A 22016-nucleotide genomic window follows, 5' to 3' on the forward strand; every position below is an offset into this window, starting at 1 on the left:
GGTCGCTGCTGAAGAGAAAGATGGAGCGCAGGATTTGTTTACGGTCGCTGTTGAAGAGAAAGATGGAGAACGCTGGATAAAGAAGTTCCTCGTATGGATTCTAAAGATGTGGATTACACCGAACAAATTAAATTAGTGTCTTTTGTGAATTTATGTTGCGTTTTGGTGTACATTCTAGTCATTGTGGCCCATGGCAAGCAAAATAAGTATTACATGATAAATCATGGTTAAATGATTACAGAAATCTTATTTATTTTAGGGTTTTAAGGTGTAGTTTGTTTAATGTAAATCCTTTGAACTGAGTGTGCAGCAGAATGTTTATTGCACGTAGAACCACACTTTACATAAAAATACACATAACTGCTAAACAATAAGAATTTATCTTTAGAATAGAGGGTCAACTGAAACTTAAATATCATTCAATAAGTGTCATAATTAATGAGGATAAAACTTTCACTTTAGAATAGAGGGTCAAATTTCCTTATTAGTACTGTATTAATGGTAGTTAGGCTTAATTATTTAACTATTAACTATTTGGTAATTCTTCATTAATTATGAATGGGTTCCTCATGTTTTCACTTTAGAATACTGTTCCAGGTTCTAAGTAATTCCTTGAGAACTATTTGGTAATTCTTCATTAATTATGAATGGGTTCCTTATGTTTTCACTTTAGAATACTGTTCCAGGTTCTAAGTAACTCCTTGAGAACTATTTGGTAATATTTCATTAATTATGAATGGGTTCCTTATGTTTTCACTTTAGAATACTGTTCCAGGTTCTAAGTAACTCCTTGAGAACTATTTGGAAAAAAAAATGTAATGACTCATAGGTTCTCTGTATTCTCATTTTCCCCTCAGTCATTGCCTTAAATACAGAAATCAGTTGGTATCACATTAACATAAAATGCCTGAGCTATGTTGGCAAGGCACTTAGGGATGGGGTTCTGAACTTCTGGTCGCAGACAATACTTACATAAAAATAAAATCATCAACATCCTCATTAATGTAGTATTAAAGGGGGGGGGGGGGGTGAAACACTCAGTTTCAGTCAATCTCATGTCAATCTTGAGTACCTATAGAGTAGTATTGCATCCTTCATATCTCCGAAAAGACTTTAGTTTTATCATATTTATAAAAGAAATATGGGCTGTACCAAGTCTTTCCGGAAAAAACCGAGCGCCTGGAGGCGTATCGTGTGGGCGGAGCTAAAGAATGACAAGCGCGCAAAGCTGTGACGTCCTCAAGCGTGGAGAAACCCATCTATCTCAGCTAATACAGATATGATCCACAATCAAATCTGAGGCTGAAATAAATTGAACAGGAGAAACGCCAACATCAGGATGTCCGTCTCTGTGGTATGTAGTGTATTTAGGGGCCTTTGTGTGCAGTTTATGAGGACATGATTCGATTTATGGACTATTGTATGTGACTAGACCTTAGAGGTAGCAAGCAAAACGGTTTTGCACGTCAGAGTCAGAATAGTGTAACGTTATACAGAACAACAATGGAGTAACCGTTAGCGCATTTGAATGACGAAGCACGCGATCGTATCGTTCACTGATGTTTACTCATGCGACGGCAGAGGTGGAAAGTAACGAATTACATTTACTCGCGTTACTGTAATTGAGTAGCTTTTCTGTGTACTTCTGCTTTTTTAAGTAGTTTTAAAAATCTGTAATTTTACTTTTACTTAAGTACATTTTGATTAAAGTATTGTACTTCGCTACATTTTAAACCACATCCGTTACTGAGTAAAAATAAATCATTAATGCATTATGCAAAGAGGGGAGGAAAAAAAACGCGATCAGGAAATGACTAATATTGAATAGAGGGCGCGGGAGAGAACATGCGCGCAAAAATCAGATGGAGACGAACAAGACAGACGTCAGTGACGCAGACCCAGGTGAAAGCAAAACGCCGTCGTGAACCCCTGGCTAGTATGGAAATACTTTGGATATAGAAAAAAATAATGTGGTTTTGTCCCGGAGGATATCAAATGTGCACAAAATGTGGATGCAAATGAAGAAACACATAGAACATGTTCGGGGCGCACATCCCTCTGTGCAAATAAAGGTATGTTTATAACTTAAGGCCGATTGATTTCTGTAACGCAGAGGGAATCCCGGAATCCAGTCATGAACATTAACTTTACATTATAACGTAGAATTTGCGTAATACACGCAAACTGGTGGATGAACGAAAAACTCAAAAGTAGAGCTGTAGGCCTTAGAAATAAATCAAATCGCGACATGGTCTGTGAACATTAAAGCACAAAACATTGCTATATGAATATATGATCTGCTTGTTCTCTCTCTGTGAATGAGCTGCTCCGTCTACTACATATTGACATATTCTTAATTTTTTTTTACGAATTAATGATAAAAATAAGTTGTTAATCTAATTCATAATAATTTATTGAATTTAGTTTATTAGACATGTTTTATTGAAATTGTAATAAACAAAATAAACAAATGGTTTTAAGTTTGTTATAATAAAGCATTTGTTCAACCAAATAAAAAAAGACCAATCTTCTTCATTCATTTAACATCATTTTAACAAGTGATAATAACCATCATTTAATAATAGGTACAGTAAATGTTTAATTGATGTTTTCTGAGATAGTTGTCATATCGTGAAAATCTCATTCTATCACAACCCTACAGGGTAGAGTCCCCCACCCCCACTTTTAAAAAAGTAACTAAGTAACTTTTACTCTGAGTACATTTTAAATGAGCTACTTTTTACTTTTACTTGAGTAAATTGTTAGACCAGTCATTTTACTTGTACTTAAGTAAAATTTCATTGAAGTAACAGTACTTTTACTTGAGTAGAATATTTTGTTACTCTTTCCACCTCTGTGCGACGGTAGCCAATAGCAGAAACATTTGAAGTTGATTTACTCACCGGCATCTTCCAAAGCAGGACCGCTCTGTCAAAAACACACTTCTTTGGTATGATTTGGTGAAGTCCTGTGACAGCAGTGACCGTGGAAATCCACTTTGAGACGCGACTGAAGCGATGCCTTGAAGCTTCCCGTCATTTCTGCGTTCAAATCGGTTCAAATGCAGCGCTGCCTTCCCGGAATGCTGTGCTGAAGCGTTGAAGTCGCTCGACGTCACCCATAGGAATAAAGTGGAGCGCGGCGCGACATAAGTGTTCACGGACGACTGGATCTGCACCTGAGAGACTGTTTACAGCGTGCATTTCCTCTCTCTCCCTCTAGTCGCGCGCGCACCCTTCCAGGAGAAGAGCCCATACAGCCCATACAAGGACCTTCCGCTCTATTTAACGTCAAGTAGACCCATACTCGAAAAAAACTCGCCGAAACTTGTGAGAAACCGGAAGGAGTATTTTTAACACAAAAATACTCCATCAAACGTCCAACATTAGTTTTTGAAACTTTGTCTATGTTTAGGATGGGAATCCAAGTCTTTAAAGGTGTAAAAAGCTCAGTATGCATGAAACAGCATTTCACCCCCCCCCCTTTAATATTGTACCGCGAGAGCACATCAAGTTTACAAGCAACGAATCTCTGCTTACAAGCGGAATCTCAATCCATTCTCTCACACAAAACTGGACTCACAGAAATTGCGTGCACTCACATTTTGTGCACTCTGCATGTGCACTCATGAATCTCTGTGTACTCTTTCACTAGAATTGTTTTCTCTGATTTAATGCTGCAAGAACTGCAAGATTATAGCGTGGGGACACACACAGACAGAAACATTAATCAGCACATTTGCGAGTGAATGTAAATGAATATTTACATATAGTACACATAACAGTAGTACATTTATCTAACAATATTAGTACTCAAGAAGAAGAAAGGGCCTCGATCTGATACTGTGCATCACTGTTAATTAGTAGTTACTTAATAGTTATTCCTTGTGAAGCTGAATTAGTAGTTACTTAATAGTAGTTCTTAAGGAGGCATGAGTGAATTGAATAGTTACTGATTAACTAATTGATACTTAACACAATTAAAAAATGCTATTACATATTGATTAGTTACACGCATTCCTTAGTAGTTAATATTAGTGCCTTGAGTGTTAATGAAGAATTATTCATTAGTACTGCAGTAACTATTTATTAGTTATGCATTAAGTAAGAAACAGTATTCTAAAGTGTTACCCAACAGAGAAGGAGACGATGACAACAATGTAGAGAAAGAGGAACAGAGGAGAGATGGAGAAGGGAGAAGGGTAGAGAGGAACGGAGGAAAGGAGAAACAGAAACAGCTAGCATGAAGAAATAACTTTTAAATGTTTTTACTATGTCTGACATACAAAAATAATAAATGAGAGATCTCTTGGCAAAATTTCTGGTATCCGGTCCTGTGATTTAATCATAACGGGGACAAAGCAGTAAATTACAGATCAACACTGAGGGTCTGGCCTTGAGATGTGTGAGGTGTCACTAAACACCTCAAGGTTGTATGTTTGGATTTTTGAGGTATCACACACCCCTAACATGTCAGGAGTGCAGTAACATATTCTATGTTCAAGATCAGTATTGAGAATGGTGTACAATGAGCACCCTAAGAGATGGGTGGACTTGTTGTTCTGGGCAAGCTGGTGCCTGCTCCAGATCTAGAAGGTCACTACGGGCCTAATAGTGACCCGTCTATGGAAACATGCATCAGATTAACTGACTCGAGTGGAAATTTACCATGACTGTGCATTGTCTCTGAGCCAATCAGAACCATCCACATTGCAGTAATTACGTGGATAACACCTTGAAAACGGTATAACTGTTGAACAATTGCATGTACGATAGGGCGAGGCAACGAGACGGTGAGAGGGAGTGCGGCCTATGAACTCCTTGTGAGACTTGAAGCTGGCTTCTGCTTTTGAAGCTGCAAACTATTCTTAAAGCTACACTGTGTAACTTTTTTAGTTTATTCTTAGCCAAAAACACTTAGTTCTTTCAAAAATATATGTGCTCATTAATGTATATTTACTTCTTTCAAGTTATAAAGTATACTTGTAAGTTTATAGCCTAGAAATCTAGATGCACCCTAGCGGCAGCAAATCTAATCTGCCCGCCAGTGTCTTCTAGCAACTCTCAATACCCTTGCCGCAAATCAGCTTTGACCGCGACTCTGGAAGACTTGGAGTTAAGCTTTTCTCTGAGAAAAGAACAAAGAACGGCACTGAAGTCATTCTTAAAAAGGGAAGATGTGTTCGGAGTTTTGCTGACCGGATACGGCAATTGTTTAATCTATCAACAAGCTCTGTTTCACCTTCGTTGCTCTGGTTGGTGGTAGTGCTATCCTATCGCGTGCAGAGGGAGTTTGAAAGTCAACCGTTTACCCCGCCCCTCGGATTAAGCCCTGTCAATAGTGCGTTTCCAGACCAAACATCTCCGTGCATCCCATAACTGTCAGTCTGATACACACCCCCGCTAGCCTAGCTTAGAATAACGACTGGAGGTATTTGGCTTCAGTTAGCTTACTGCTCAATAAGTGACAACATAACGCCAAAATTTTCCTCTTTACATGTGTATAGTCACAGCGTGTACAAATAACAAGGTTGCATGAGACACAGCCATCTTATAAACATAAATACTGTGGACTATATTCTCAGAAGGCGCAGCACTGCTCCACTTCTGGGGAGTGCGGAGTGATTTGCTCGCAGCACCTGAGAAGCCCCGCGGTGTTCCTTCCGTAAACAAAACCAGCGTGACTAGGTAGCTAGTGACAAACGTGACTGATGATCATGGCTGATTTTGAGAAATTGTCAGAGGATTTTTACTTGGCATCAAACCAAAACCTGGAACCATATCTTTTTGTGCCAGAATACACTTTGGACTTTGGAAGCAAATAGACAAAACGCCGATCAGACTGAGGTTGAGGGGAGAATCAGAACGAACACTATGTGTGGAAATGTCCCTAATACACCCGGCAGTTGTCGATTTTTTTCCCCCGTTGTGACAAAATCAACTGGAAGAAATGTCACATGCCAAGTGAACCTAATGGACAGCTGTCCACCAAGTGAGTGATTTTTTAAAATAATAATAAATTCATTTTAAAAAAATTGAACAATGAACCCACAGACAAAAATTTAACTGCCTAAATTAAAACTGACAATCCCCGCTCCAATTCATTATCAAGGTAAATGCTACAGTCCAGAGAATTACCTCTAGCACCGCTCATTTGTTACTGTGACAGAGCGCGTTCATGACAACACAATACTAACATTACAATACTAACATTACAGGGGATACATGGAGCACGGGAAAAACTGCAATACAGTAGTGACCACCCTATTCATGTAACAGTAGCCACATTTACATGCACACTTTTTTTTCCATTCCGATTAAAATAATTCCGATTGAAAGATTTAGTGGACTGTTTACATGATACATTATCTAAACTGATCTGGTATTTACATGTGTAGACTTTCAATCGCAATCATTTTGTGACATGCAGTTTGTCTGCCACATCAAGGGGGTCGCACACCGGATGTGAAGCGCAGCGAAGCGCAGCGCAGCGCGCACCACGTCTCTAAAATTGAAACATTATTTTCAATGGCCCTCATTTATCAATCTTGCGTAGAAACGGGCGTATATGTTGGCGTGAGATTATGCTTACACTCCTCTCACCGCCTGATTTATGAAGCTGTGCGCACCTCTGCAATCCAGGTGTACGCAATACTTGCCCTTGATAAATCCCGCGGCTGAAAACGATCGTCATTAGAATAACGCCCCTATATATTCAAGTCTCCGCCTCCCGCACGCCCTCATTTTACGCCATGGACACACGGAAGACGGCAAAGAAGCGAAACTTCTCCGACGTGGAGATCGGGCGCGCTCAATCATCTCACTAGTCCACTAGTCAGGGCACTGATTAGGACATAATTCAATGGGCTGACTCCTTGATCATTGCTCTGACTACTGAACTAGTGAGATGATTGAGAAGCGCGCCATCGAGACCATCACCAGGGAAGTGGGGGGGAAAAAACGAAATTGTTTTATTTAAGAGTATAAAGAGTGGGAATAAAGGCACCCACAAAAACAAAATATGGACCCAAATTACGAGTACTGTTATTAGTGTGGGGGTTGAGAAGCGCACCCCAGCAGTTTAAATAGCTGTTTGGATGATAAATTACCATCACAATGCATTATTTTACAGCACGTTTTGAAACAATTAGCATTTAATTTTGTATCACGGCATGTATTGGGGTGTACGACAGTGATGATGATGTGGAGAACCATTCATTCACATTAATAATTACATGACAATTTGAAAGATTCTTCTTCTTATTATTATTATTATTATTATTATTATTATTATTATTATTATTATTATTATTATTATTATTATTAATGACGCTTGTTATTCAGAAGAAGAATGTCGTTTTTATTGATTTTATTATTATTTAAAAGAAGAAGGTCATTTTTATTATTTTGTCAGTCTGAATTATTTTAGTCCCAGTCCGTGCGCAGCTGCCGGGCCAGGCGGGCCGGTAAAGCGCACAGGCTCGCGACTGTAGGAATACATAATCAAACGCTTTGGTAAAGTCACACAAATTAAACATTGACGTTCATGTTGCACAAAAATAAACACTGAATGTTGTTGTTGTGGTATTTAACAGTGGGTCATAATATAGCATATCTTGTCAGTGCGTTTTGTGGTGTTAGGAATTTTTTTTCTGCGCATTTTCCCACTAACTCAAACGTGCGTACATCACCTCCTGAGCTGGCGTAGGATTTGAGCGTGCCGTACGCCAACGTCCATATTGATAAATCTCAAAGTCACCGTGGGTTTGGGTGTACGCAAGGTGTACGCTGGAAATTTGGTGTACACACTTTTGATAAATGAGGGCCAATGAGTGTAAGCACGCCGGCAGCAGCATTCGGTGCCTGTCCGCGGCAACTCAGGAAGTTGCTCAAAATCCTGCCGTGCCACGAGCGCCATTTCAAGACTTTATATTAAATTTATATTTAATATAAATTGATCAAATCTGATCAATATGCTGATTTGACCCTGTGCTACAAGATACACCTACCGTGCAGCTCTTCTGTCAGAAGTCATTCAGAAGTGAGCTTGCGCGTATATAATGTGCGCGTCCGGCGTGCAGTGATGGGAATAACGGCGTCAGATAAACGGCGTTACTAACGGCGTTGATATTTTCAGTAACGAGTAATCAAACTAATTACTGTTTCCCTCGTTACAACGTAGTTACCGTTACTGAGAATAAAATGCGGCGTTACTATAATTAAGCTCACTGAAGCAATTTTTAATGCGAACAGGCGGGCACTCTGTCAGCGGACCGGCAGCTATGTGTGTGTGTGTGACACGCACGCGCGCATGCGACCAGTTACCAGGAGTCAGAGCGATGGCATGTTCAATGACTTCAAAGGTAGCTTTCGCAAACTGGAAGTATAAGCACTACTTTTCCCTCGTTGAGGTGAAAGGTAAGAATGTTTATGTAACGTGAAAATTATGCCCAGAAGAGTCTTTACTCGTCAGTGAACGCAATTGATAACGTGAGCTCCACTACCAAAGGATTAGACAGAGCCACGACATTAAAAACACCAAAGCTAGGTTTTTCTCGCAAGAAAGTGGGTAAGCCCGCCAATACAAACAAGACTTGAGAGCACTTCTTGTTAAACTATTAACTTTTGTGAGTAAGAAAATACTTCAAGCAGGCTACAGTATGTCTACCAGTTGTGTGACAGTTTTATAATTTTAATGTGCACTACAAAGAGTTTATGTAAATTAGGCTTATATTTTTTTTTATTATTATTAAAATATTCTATTTTTGGCAGGCCTATACTTTTCTTGAGGAGCCAAATTTATTTTTAGATTTATTTGATGGTCAGTTGGGGTCTGTGCAATAAATATTACAGTTCTAAACAATCTATTTTGTTTTATTGTTCCACTATTGTACTGATATTTACAATAATGTGCATTTGATAGGTGTCCCCACATTGTCCCACAGCAACATTAAAATAGTGTAGATTAGTGTACAATGTTTTATAATAATAATTTATTCTATTTAGTGTCCATTTCATTCATTTAACATTTAATATTGGGGCATCCAAGTTATTTTACATATTTGAACATTTAAAAAAAGTTATAAACACTTGTCTGTTCTACTCATTTCAACTGACTAATAGCAACTTTTTTTTTTGTACAGGAACAAAAATAGTTACTTTCCCTGGTAAGGAGTTACTTTTATTATAGAGTAATTCAGTTACTAACTCAGTTACTTTTTGGAACAAGTAGTGAGTAACTATAACTTTTTTAAAGTAACGTTCCCAACACTGCCGGTGTGAGAACCTGCGACGAGGTGCTGAGCTTCAGTCCGGTGAGCGAACCGCTTCCATCAGAAATGTCGACGCTTTCCTCTCCTGCAGCTGGAATGCGTTCACAGATGCAATATCAACTCTCCACGACCACCAGGACTTATACGGTTTTATAAAAGCTATTTATTTGTTGTAAAGTGTAATAATCATTTCAGAAAAATAAATTCTTCTGTTAGGTGCGGCTGAAGTAAAAAGTGCCTGGGACAAACGCTGTCAAGATTAGAGGGTCTAGCCAGGTTATGTCTGTGTCATTTTGCCAACATTAGCTTCATAAAAAGTTTAACGTTACCCCTCAGAAAAATTAACTTTCCTCTCTTGTCAGCATAGAGTGCCCGAAGTTATGACGTCACTTTATAGGCCAAAATGCGGAAGTGAGTTAGCATTTTAGCACTTTATTCTTTGTATTATTGTGTATTATTCTTTATTCTTAGCTAAAATCACTTAGTTCTTTCAAAAATATATGTGCTCATTAATGTATATTTACTTCTTTCAAGTAATAATGCATTCTCGTAATTTTATAATATACAATTGAAAATGCATAAGTGTTAGGGGATCGGATGGCGGTCGCCATGTTGCTCCTCCATCTTGAAAGTACATTTGCCAAAGAGGGACATACCCGTAAATTCAAGCTTCGCTTTTCGCGTTTTTACACTCGATGGCACTGTGTCGCATGTGAAGAGGAGGATTGCTTGAGGCTGCTATATGATGATGGAGGATCACTCTTAAGCCACTTTCTAACTGCACGTCGGACCCGCAATATTCCCGGAACATTGCCAGGTCGCCTTCTGTGTGAAAGCAACCACGTCCCGGAATTGATTACTGAATTCGACCCGGGTCGGGGACCTAGTAACATTGCGGGATATGTATCAGAGTCGCCAAGGAAGCAGAAAAGAGAATTAAGACGGCAACACAACAGGCAAATCAACAAGACAAAAGTAAATATTGGAGTGGCCTTTCCAAGATGGAAAGAGCTCATGAGGAGCAACGATTTTAAAAAGAACGCCGACGTTGCCTGCTTTCTTCTCGACAGGTAATATTAATTCAGCCTATTTGTGTATATTAGAAGTTTTATTGTTGCTTGGCTAATTATATCATGGTGTGCTGAGCATAACACTAGAACGACGTCTAGGATAGTTTTCCTCGCGTCAATGATGAAATAGTATTGTTTACCATATAACATAAATCCGTGTTCTATGACGGATAACATGAGATTAATATTTGAATTGCATTATAATTTGTTTGCCTTACGCTAGTGATGTCGTACAATATACAGAATAACGATAGCACTGATAAAAAAAGTTCCTTTACTAAGATTAGCTTGCATTCGTCTGGGAACCTGATAGCTGATGTTAGCAATGAAATGGTAAAAAATAACGAAAACGTAAAACTATTATTCATTTTACATATATTAATTTGATCATAGATCATTTGGCAAATTAAATAACTGCAAATTATAATAGTTTTCAAAAGTAACCTCATCACTTGCAACACTCACCGAAGAGGTCGAACTGGAAGCCATGACTAAATCGGCCACTGTAGGAGTTGAAACGAAATCGAAATTGAGAGGAACAGAAACTATTGTTCACTGGATGGTCATATATCTTTTCACCACTAGATGGGGGAAAATATCACAGTGTAGCTTTAAAAACTGCGGTTGCTAACAAGCTGCAATAGCCTGTGCGAGCGTGACGCGCGGTCAGTGGTGAAGGCGCGTGCTGTGTATCACGTCATATAAGGACACACACTCAAAAGTAATCGGGTCAGGTCGTTTACATGGTGATTTTTTTCGTTTGATCGGTTCATGAAAAGGTTTATCCCACCTCTCTCAAACCGATTACAATTTCATTCGGTTTGAGCATTTTTATTCTGATTGAGGTGTTTAAATGGAGCATTTTCATTCAGATTTGACTTTTAAACCGATTACAGTGCTCCATGTAAACGCCCCTAGTGTCACAAACATTATATTAGATCTAGCTAACGGCTCTGTTACAGTAGGCTAACTTGCCTATCTAAAAAACATAACGGAACACTTACTAGCTGCGGGTGAACTGCTTTGTCCCATTTGTATTATCGATGGGATGGCCGTATCCTTCAGCACGTTTCATGGTCCGTGTGGCCAATTCCTTTTTTTCCAAATAGTCGTCCTCTGTGAAATTTTCAGAGCAAACGCGATGACGCTTGATGATGGCTACAGGTGTATTTGGAATTATATCCAGAGCAAGTAGCGATCGATTCATCAGGTCAGCATTTTGGGTTGGAATTCTATCCCCTGTTTATTGTCGCAGGCCTTCACAATACAGCGAACAACCATGATTGTATGTGGAATGATTGTAAACTATCTAGCAATTACTCCAACTCTGAGCGAACTCTCTGTGTGGGGAAGGGAAAGGAAATTCCCCTAGCGTTTAACAAAATGTAATATTCGTTCCCTCTTCTCAGGGAACCGAGGTTATGCAAGTAACCGAATCGTTTTTTGGTTCAAAAGTTGGAAAAAAAAAAATTCTGGGTTTTTGGTTCTGATATTTATTTTTTTAGCTTGTATGCTTTACACCGTGTCACATACAGCTCAGGAAAAAATTGAGACCACTTAACATTGAGAAATACATGTTAAGTGGTCTTTTAATATTTTCCAGAGCTGTATCAGCTTTTAGACATTGTTCTGTTTTTTTTATAAGTCAGAAATGACAAGGAGGCCGCTTCACCAAATACAAAGTCAATGGAGATGGTTTGATTGAGATGGCCACACTTACCATCTGTTGTAGATGAGCACGGCCATAGCTGTGGTGGGTGGCAGGGTGGACAAATCCAGATCTACATGTTTAACTCCAGGAGGAACACGGCTGACACACAGAAGCTCATTCAATAACATATTGAGCACAGGGATGGTCAAACTGAAAAACAAGACAGGACACTTTACAACTTTGCCATCTGTATCAATGTCCAAAAAAATCTTTAAATTTTTCTTAAAGGGGTCATATGTAGGGCTGGGCACCGAACAACGATACTTGTATAGTATCGAACAAGAAACTCAGATACTATGAGTATCGAAAAATTATTAATCTTTCGGTGCTGAATTTCGGCCGAATTCCTGTAACATACTTGCATGTAAGGACCTAAAGCGTGTGATTGGCTGTCCACCACCACGAGATGGGGAGGATTTCTGAAGATAGTCACACTAGACACAGCACAAGTGTAGCGTTTTTTTCTCATGTGTTCTACCTCGTCGTTTTACAATGTCAAAGAAGTCTAAAGTTTTGCTACACTTTATAAAAGTGGATGCCGGGCCAGCAAAGTGCAAAATATGCGATAAGAGGCGACCGATGGCGGCGGTATACTTAGTGTTAATTGTCACCTATTTTTGATTTACTCTTAGTCTTATGCTAAATGTCCTTGTTAGTTTTAGTCATTCACATTTTTTTTTTAGTTAGTCAAGTTTTAGTCGACTAAAAGTCTCGTCATTTTAGTCTAGTTTTAGTCAAAAGACAACTCAATATATCTTAGTCAAGTTAAAACATTTTAGTCTTTTTAAATAAATTATTTCATTTTTAAATACAATTTCAGTCAAATAGTGTTTCACACTTCTCAAATATTAGTTAAATGTGCATAATTATCAGACAAAATACACTTGAATGATTTTTGTTGAATGCAACTTTGTTTAATTTATCAATTTCGATCAAATTAAATTAATATATATTGCATACTGTACATATAAGGAAAAATACGTTTGCCTTTAAGCCCTATTTTAAAGGGGGGTGAAACACTGTTTCAGTCAATCTCATGTCAATCTTGAATACCTAATGAGTAGTACTGCATCCTACATATTTACTGAAAAGTCTTTAGTTTTATCATTTCTAAAAGATACGCTTTACCGAGTCTTGCCGGAAAAAACGAGCGGGAGGAGGCGTATCATGTAGGCGGAGCTAAAGAATGATGAGCGTGCGCAGCTATTGCGTTGAGACTGAAAGCGCCCAGTATGAAAGTTCGGACATCCTTAAATGGTTACCCTAAATACCGCCTGCTTCCAACACACAACCGTAAGCCTTTATGGGTGGAACCGCTCCATTGATCAGCATTAGACAAGCTACAAATTCGGAGTTGAACTGGGCTTGTTTATAAAAACAATTGTTGCCGAAATGCAGGGAACAAACAAAAACACTTGCACAATTCCATTACTGCTCTGGAAAAACAAACTCCATCCACTGTCCCATTAATGCCGGGTTCTTTGGAAATCTGTACAGGGTTGCCCTGATAACCAAAAACACAAGTCTTTGGTGACATTGTTGATTTGGTGAAGTCCTGTTGTTAATGCATTTGCTCTCTCGCTCTGGTTGCGCGTGCGCACCCTCCAAGGACATTCCGCTCTTGTTCACGTCAAGCAGACCCATACTCGAGAAAACTTTCCGAAACTTGCGAGAAACCGGAAGGAGTATTTTTGGCACAGAAATAAACCATCAAATGTCCAACTTATTTTTTTTAAACTTTGTCCATGTTTAGGATGGGAATCCAAGTCTTTAAACAGTGTAAAAAGCTCAGTATGCATGAAATATTGCACAAATAGTTTTTACTACCAAAGGGTAAATATTATTGAACTACAATATAGAACATTTAATTGAAAAACATTTAAGGTGTATGGTCACATTTGACAACCAATGAGTATGAGTGAGTGTGACAATGTTAACATGGATGTATCAATCACTCTCCATAATAAAACCATAATGTAAATGTGGTTGACGTAATAATCAATCCACATTGCACTGATTATTACTGTTTACCTGTATAGTGAAGCTGTTGTCTATTCAAAATGTGTGAAAGTTGGCAACTGTTTTCTTGCTCCATGTAGTTTCGTTTTGCAGCCACAGGATGGCAACAAAAGGAGACTGAGAACTGCGTGCAAACTCGTTCGGAATATTTTGAAGGCTCTGATCTTGTGATGAATAAGTAGAGACGATTGTAGAAGAAAATGAAGAGAGATTTTATCTTAGTTTTTATTTTATGCAAAACAGTTTAGTCTTTTCGTCAACAATAATGCATGTTAATTTAGTCGGTTTTTTTGGACACTGGTGCAGTCCCGTCATCGTCTCATCTTAGTCATGGGGAAAAAAAAAGGTTAACGAACATATTTCGTCTCATCTGATGAAATGAACACTAGCTGTACTCACACTAGGTGCTCTGAACTGTGCCTGAGCACATTTGAGCACCAAAGCCCGGTTCATTTGGCAAGTGTAAGTGCTCAGTTCCGTGCCCTGGCTAGGTTCGTTTTGGCGGCCCTGGCCCACTTGGAAGAGGTGGGCCAGAGCGCGGTTCATGCAGTGTGAGCGCTAACTAACAGTGTGAGCGCCAGAGCAAGGAACAGCTGTGCGCTACTGTCTTCATTACAATACAAAAAATTACTACTACTTGGATACACTTTTCAAATAAATCAAGTATTTAGATTTATAACGGTCCTGGTTAACCTTATTGATTTACATGAATTGCAGTTTGCGAGTAAAGCTGTACAGTGATGGTCAAAATTATTGGTACCCCTGATAAATATGTTCAAAAATGGCTGTAAAAAAATAAATCTGCATTGTTTATCCTTTTGTCTAAGGATAAATATAAACTTTCATTGAAGTAAAATAATTTAAAGTGCAGGGTAAATCATATTATGAAATAAATGTTTTGCCACAATTGTTGGCACCCTTTTAATTAACACTTTTTTAAACCTACTTTTCCCAAGATAACAGCTCTGAGTCTTAAAATGCCTGATAAATTTGGAGAACAACTGACAAGAGATCAGAGACCATTCCTTCATACTGAATCTCTCCAGATCCTTCAGATTCACAGGATACATGTTGGTGCTTCTCTTCAGTTCACCCCACTCATTCTCGAAAGCATGGGTCAGCAAGTATATTTGGCTAATACATTTATTATTCACAATATGGAAAGTGTAAATAATAAAACAGTTCTTTAAGTGCATGACTTAAACATGCCATAAATGGGCTTATACAAATCCTAGGAACCGGTATCGAACTTAGCACCGCATCGAAAGATTTTGAACATATATATATATATATATATATATATATATATATATATATATATATATATATATATATATATATATATATATATATATACTGTTGTCTGAGGTCAACTAATGATGTTTGTGTAGTTTTTACATTCAAAAACATCATAATTAATAAGTAATAGGCTATTTTCTACACTGTTTTTGAGGATCTCTCCAAAACGCTGGGTTTTGGTGGGCTTGCCGCATTGGAGACTTGGAAGTGAACGCTCACGGCTAGGATTGGAGAAGATTTGCATATTTAATGAGCTTAAGCTCCCCTGTCAGTTCAGTTCAGAGAGGAGAGAGTGAGGGAGAAGTGGCAACCGGAATGATTTTCTGGACCACAGGGCTCGTGAAAGTCTTTATCAAACAAACACAATGATTTATTTATTTTTCATCCACCCGCGATTGATTGGACTATTATTTTATATTGCACATAGCCTGCAAGATCGAACAATATAAGATGTCAGATGTCAGCTGCCCTTCAGATGTCAACTTGAGGGAGAGAATAGCAGAACAAGAACGGAATATAATGAGATTCATCAGCTTGCCGGGCTTTGCGAGCCCTGGCCCATGCGTGTCTGAGTCCAACGTACTAAAGGTACGTTCTGTTAGACATGTACACATAAGCAAAACGATCTATAACAATACAATACTATCACATATAAAAACACGTTTTACTCACATCGGTGTGTAGCACCTTTCCTGTCCGATCCAAATCCAGCATTGACCGGAGATTTGTTTACAAACAATTCCGCAGTGAACTGAAGTGAATATGTCTTCCCCACGTGAGCTGGAACGTCATTAAAAATAAAGTTCAACCACTCATTCCTAATATTAGTATCTGAAGGAAGCTTATGCAGCGACTGTGTTCTTCCACAACCAGGAATAGCACAATATCTTAATTCCTTTTCATGTTTATTGTTGTTGACCAGCTAGCACGAGCCCTCCATGAGTCGTTGGGCGAGGATACTGGATTAATCAATCAATCAATCAACTTTATTTATATAGCGCTTTTACAATCACGATTGTGTCAAAGCAGCTTCACAGTGTCAAACAGGATAATATTGCGACAAAATTAGATTTGGCTGTACAGTCGTACTGGAGAAAACAGTGATGTTATCAGCTTATTTTAATTTATCATATAGCGACAATGTTGGCAGATCAGTATTATAGTTTATAGAATTAAATAAGACCTAATTCATATATTTTATTTGTATAATAAGTTGAATAACTTTAATCATATTTTTAGTGTCCCCAACTGAGCGAGCCAAGCCAAAGGCGACAGTGGCAAGGAACCAAAACTCCATCGGGGCATGATGGAGAAAAATAAACCTTGGGAGAAACCAGACTCAGTCGGGGTGCCAGTTCTCCTCTGGCCTATTAACACACCGTGTAAGATTATTATTCTGGCAACCTTACAGGTCGGAAATCATATTAGATCGGATTATTCAAAATTTTCAGGGTATCACGGAAGAGACAGATTTATTTAGGATGGGGCGTCAATTACACAAGAGTATGAATACATGAAAGATCGGAATTATTGCGCCGAAGACGGGTTTTGAGCATGTCGTGCCAGTGAGGCAAATTCGGAGGAGACACCATTTCACACGGCTCAGCAGACACTCCAGGATGCGTTGGTCATGTCCAGGCAGGTCCACCATCCGATCCGGACAGGGCCCAGATCCGGGATAAACCTCGGGATAAACAGAGAGACTAACATTAGCGTAGATGTCACTCTTTTTATGATGTAACGAGTACATCAGGTGTTATGGGAAGTGTTCCCGGTTCCGGCTGACCTAGTTAATGCAGCCTAACAATCAGTCAATTGATCTGAATAATGAAAGTTAAAAATGTTCTATGTGTATGCCATAGTAAAGAGATGTGTTTTTAGTCTAGATTTAAACTGACAGAGTGTGTCTGCTTCCCGAACAATGCTAGGAAGACTATTCCACAATTTAGGAGCTAAATAGGAAAATGATCGACCGCCTGCAGTTGATTTAGATATTCTAGGTATTATCAACTGGCCAGAGTTTTGAGACCGCAATCGACGTGATGGGGTATAATGCGTTAAGAGCTCGCTTAAGTACCGGGGAGCTAAACTATTTAGTGCTTTGTAAGTAATAAGCAAGATTTTAAAATGTATGCGATGTTTAATAGGGAGCCAGTGCAGTGGTGACAGAACTGGACTAATATGATCATACTTCCTGGTTCTAGTAAGAACTCTAGCTGCTGCATTTTGGACTAGCTGGAGTTTGTTTATTAAGCGAGCAGGGCAACCACCCAGTAGAGCATTACAATAATCTAGCCTTGAGCTCATGAACGCATGTACTAACTGTTCAGCATTTTGCATTGAAAGCATGTGCCGTAATTTAGATATATTTTTAAGATGATAGAATGCGGTTTTACAGATGCTAGAAACGTGGCTTTCAAATGAAAGATTGGTATCAAAGAGCACACCCAGGTTCCTCACTGACGACGAGGGCTTGACAGAGCAGTCATCAAGTGTTAGACAGTATTCTCGGTTACTACTTGTGGAGCTTTTCTGTCCAATAATTAAAAATTCAGTTTTATCTGAATTCAGTTGCAGAAAATTACTATTCATCCAATTTTTTATATCAGCTATGCATTCTGTTAATCTTGTGAATTGGTAGGTTTCATCCGGGCGTGAGGAAATATAGAGCTGAGTATCGTCAGCATAACAATGAAAACTAACGCCATGTTTCCTAATGATATCTCCCAGTGGTAGCATATACAGGGTGAAAAGCAACGGTCCTAACACTGAGCCTTGCGGTACTCCATACTGAACTTGTGATCGGTGTGACATCTCTTCATTTACTGCTACAAACTGATAACGGTCAGATAAGTACGATTTAAACCATGCCAAAGCAGTTCCACTAACGCCAACATAATTTTCGATTCTATTCAGAAGAATATTGTGATCGATAGTATCAAATGCAGCGCTAAGATCGAGTAACACTAATAGAGAGATACAACCACGATCAGATGATAAGAGTAAATCATTTGTAATTCTAATTAGAGCAGTCTCAGTGCTATGATACGGTCTAAATCCTGACTGGAAATCCTCACATATACCATTTCTTTCTAAAAAAGAACATAATTGTGAAGACACGGCCTTTTCTAGTATTTTTGATAGAAACGGTAGATTCGAGATTGGCCTGTAATTGACTAATTCTTTAGGATCAAGTTGCGTTTTTTTAATAAGTGGTTTAATTATAGCCAACTTAAAAGTTTTCGGTACATATCCTAATGTCAAAGATGAATTAATGATATTAAGCAGAGGATCTATGACCTCTGGAAGTATCTCTTTTAATAGCCTAGTCGGTATAGGGTCAAGCATACATGTTGTTGATTTTGATGATTTTACAAGTTTAGCCAGTTCTTCTCCTCCTATAGCAGTGAATGAGTGTAATTTTTCCTCAGTGACCCTGCAGTGCTCTGTCTGAAGTGATACTGTAATAGACGGCTGCATGGTTATAATTTTATTCCTAATATTATCAATCTTACTAGTAAAGAAGTTCATAAAGTCATTAATGCTGTGTTGTTTACAAACATCAGAAGCTGAAGCTTTATTTTTTGATAATTTAGCCACTGTATCGAATAAATACTTAGGGTTGTGTTTGTTTTCTTCTAAAAGAGATGAGAAAAGCAGATCTAGCCGTTTTTATGGCCTTTCTGTATGCAATCATGCTCTCTTTCCACAAAAATTAGATTAGACGCGCTGTAGATTCTGTATAGGTGGTGTTTCGTCGCACAATGACGCAAGTATGAAGCACAGGACCGTTTGCTGAGCCTGGTGTATATAAAAGCTTTTCTTTGACTAACAAGGAAGTTTTTAGCTCTGAAACGTAGAGGATATTCTTATATTACCATGACCTTTTATATATCAAAATCTCAAAGGAAAGTTGATTTCTTTGACATTCAGTACATTTTTTCCTTCATTAACATTCAGTACATTTTTTACTCACTCTACCCATAGAGGCACTAAAAACGTAGTTACAAAGTCCATCTCACTGCAGTGGCTGTACAGTTATGTAAGCAACAAGAGTAGTTTTTGGCGAGAAAAAAAAAATTGAAATAACTACTTTATCCCCCAAGTTATTGTCTTCCGCGTATGCCTCGGACGTGAACTCACGAAGCACCACGACGCATGCGCGAGAATGACGCAGTCCGCCGTTCGGACACGTGACCAAAAGTGAAGAAGTTTGTTTACAAGCAGAGGAAGTGAAGACGCGCCGTATCTAAGCTGTTGAATTCTACACTGAAAATGCTTTACATAATTCGTAAATATGTCAGATGATTTCTACGAAGAGGAGGATTTACATTTTTTTGTTCATCCGTACTTATTTGAACCGGAGTATACAGATAATGAACTAGAAGAGAAGCGGCTGCAACTCAAACACAGCCACAAGTAGGGCTGTCAAAATTGCTTAAAATGACGTTCGAATATTCCCTCTAAAACAAACACGAATATTCAAACTATTTGAATATCTGGGTGCGCATTTTGCACGCATTTTGACGCATTACGTCAATAACAAGACAAATTAATACAAAGAGACATAACTACTTGTATAGTTTGTCTATTTAAATTATACATATTTGACAATGTATTACTTACACAAAAACAAGTAGATTGTTATTATAAATTATATAATTATTATTATATATAAAACTCTGCAGAGCGCAGACCTCTCTCTCTCTCTCCCTCACTGCGGATAAAGGTTTAAATGAACAAACTTTGAGTGTTGATTAAAGGGGTACTTCAGCGCTGGGAAGATGAATCTGTATTTAAACTGGGTCATCAATGCAGTAGAAATGTGAAATTATTTTTGAATTTGGTGTCTTCTAGACTGAGAAAAGACAGAAAACGTATTTTTGTCCCATGGGGATGAAAGACTACAATTCCCAGAATGCTTCGCTGCCCCGTGAGGCCATTCCCAACGCTACCAACTTCATTACTGTGACTGAGTTAGAGAAGAGAGAAGACACTACAATTAAAACCTGAACGTGTCTGTTCAATATAATGAGTGAGTCACCGCGCGAGTATCACAGCACTGAGCACTAACTGCACGAGTGATGAGAGCTGAGGTAATCGCAACTACATTCGCGGCATACATTCACAACGCGAGTTCAGTCTGGCGCGTTTCAGTTCATGCCTTTGCAAGCTTAACTTTCATAGAAATGAATTTGAGAAGTTAAAAGACTTACATTGCTCACCATAGCTCCGTTTAAATGATCCTGTCTGCAAGCTGAGCTCTCCCTGCGAGCTGAGTGTAATCTCCATCCCCCAATTCCGGATTCAAAACATGCGGAAATGGCTCCCTCTGCTGGCTGTAGTCTTTAGCCTCTGGGCAAACATTCCTCCTATGATGCAAAAATCGTCATTTTGCATCATAGGAGGAATTTTTCCAGAAATAAAATGCATAAATCTCTCGTCTCAGGGAGATATGAGGGGGGAAAGCACAATAATTTGAATATTCTCCAGGGTTTCTACTGATACAAAGCCATATGCTAATCGCTGAAGTAACCCTTTAAGAGTTTTGTGCAAGCAATTTGGTCGCGAGACTCGCAACTCTTGTCCCAAATATAGCAGGCTTCATTCAGTGATTGAAACAAATATTATTAATATTAATTGAAGTTTTACAGCATATTGAGCGCTCTGAGCGAGCTGTGCTGTGCTAAACATGGAACTTTTCCATGACATGGTAAATAATCACACCAGTGGAAGCAGTGCATTTATCCTTTATTCATGCAACATCTATTCAGACAGTACAGTAGCCTACATTTTAGTAATGTTTCTGTTTAACATTAAATAAAATGAGGTATGGTATGCTAACTGTATCTTCCATAGCTTGCATATAACTATCTCGCGGCTCAACAATTTCCTCTCCCACCGACCAAAATTCAACGTACTTCCAGACATGGCTTTTTAGATTTTGGAGTTAAAATCTCTTTCTCTGCCGCGGTCGAGTTGGGCTCTGCATTTTCTGCCATCTTCCCTGCAAGATGCGTCCACTTTCAGCAGTGACAGTTAGACTCCTGTGACCTATCCCTGAACCCCCATGTGCGTGCTCACTCGCAAAGCAGACAGCCACGCCTCTACTACCGCAGCAGGGGATTTTTTCCCGCTTTTTTTAAAAAATATATATTAATATTAATTTTCACCTTCGAAATTCGGGTTTTTTTTAACTATTCGAATATATACTTGAATTTACAATATTCGTTGACAGCAATAGCCACAAGTTAACGTAATAAAATAAATATACTACATTGCTGTATCGTTGCTTTATCCCTTAACAATCTCCCCATTACGATTCCACTCATACCTCTTTGTTTTGTAAAAACAGGCTAGGCACAGCTGTTGATTTCAGATGTCTTCGAAGATGACCACATTTGAAATCGTCTGGTGAAAAATGTGCACCGCACAATTTCAACTGCTTGACGTATCGAAGTGGTAAATCAACATCCCGATGGACAGCCAGCAGCCATAGCTTCATGCGTTCAGTATCATTCCATGGGAAATAGTAAAATGTGAGCCTTTCATTTCGCGGATTTGATAAAGCACTTTTTCGTTTGTTTGGGAGATTCTCATGGTTTGGGCATCCAGGAAATGCACACTTTAGCCGCCCCATTTTGAC

The 22016-nt window shown here is 38.7% G+C and overlaps 1 protein-coding gene across 2 annotated transcripts in view; it reads right to left on the reverse strand.

Moving 5' to 3' along the window:
- ints8 (integrator complex subunit 8) overlaps positions 1-22016 on the reverse strand; it is a 170438-nt gene that overhangs the window by 112029 nt on the left and 36393 nt on the right. The window contains exon 4 of one of the 2 annotated variants that reach the window (XM_067426378.1): positions 12062-12202. The exons of the other annotated variant lie outside the window; for it this stretch is intronic. Coding sequence (XP_067282479.1) covers positions 12062-12202 — 141 coding nt within the window. The remainder of the gene's footprint in view (positions 1-12061; positions 12203-22016) is intronic. 2 annotated transcript variants of the gene reach the window in all.

The sequence above is a fragment of the Pseudorasbora parva genome, chromosome 19 (assembly GCF_024679245.1).
Source record: "Pseudorasbora parva isolate DD20220531a chromosome 19, ASM2467924v1, whole genome shotgun sequence".
NCBI classification, from domain to species: Eukaryota; Metazoa; Chordata; class Actinopteri; order Cypriniformes; family Gobionidae; genus Pseudorasbora; species Pseudorasbora parva.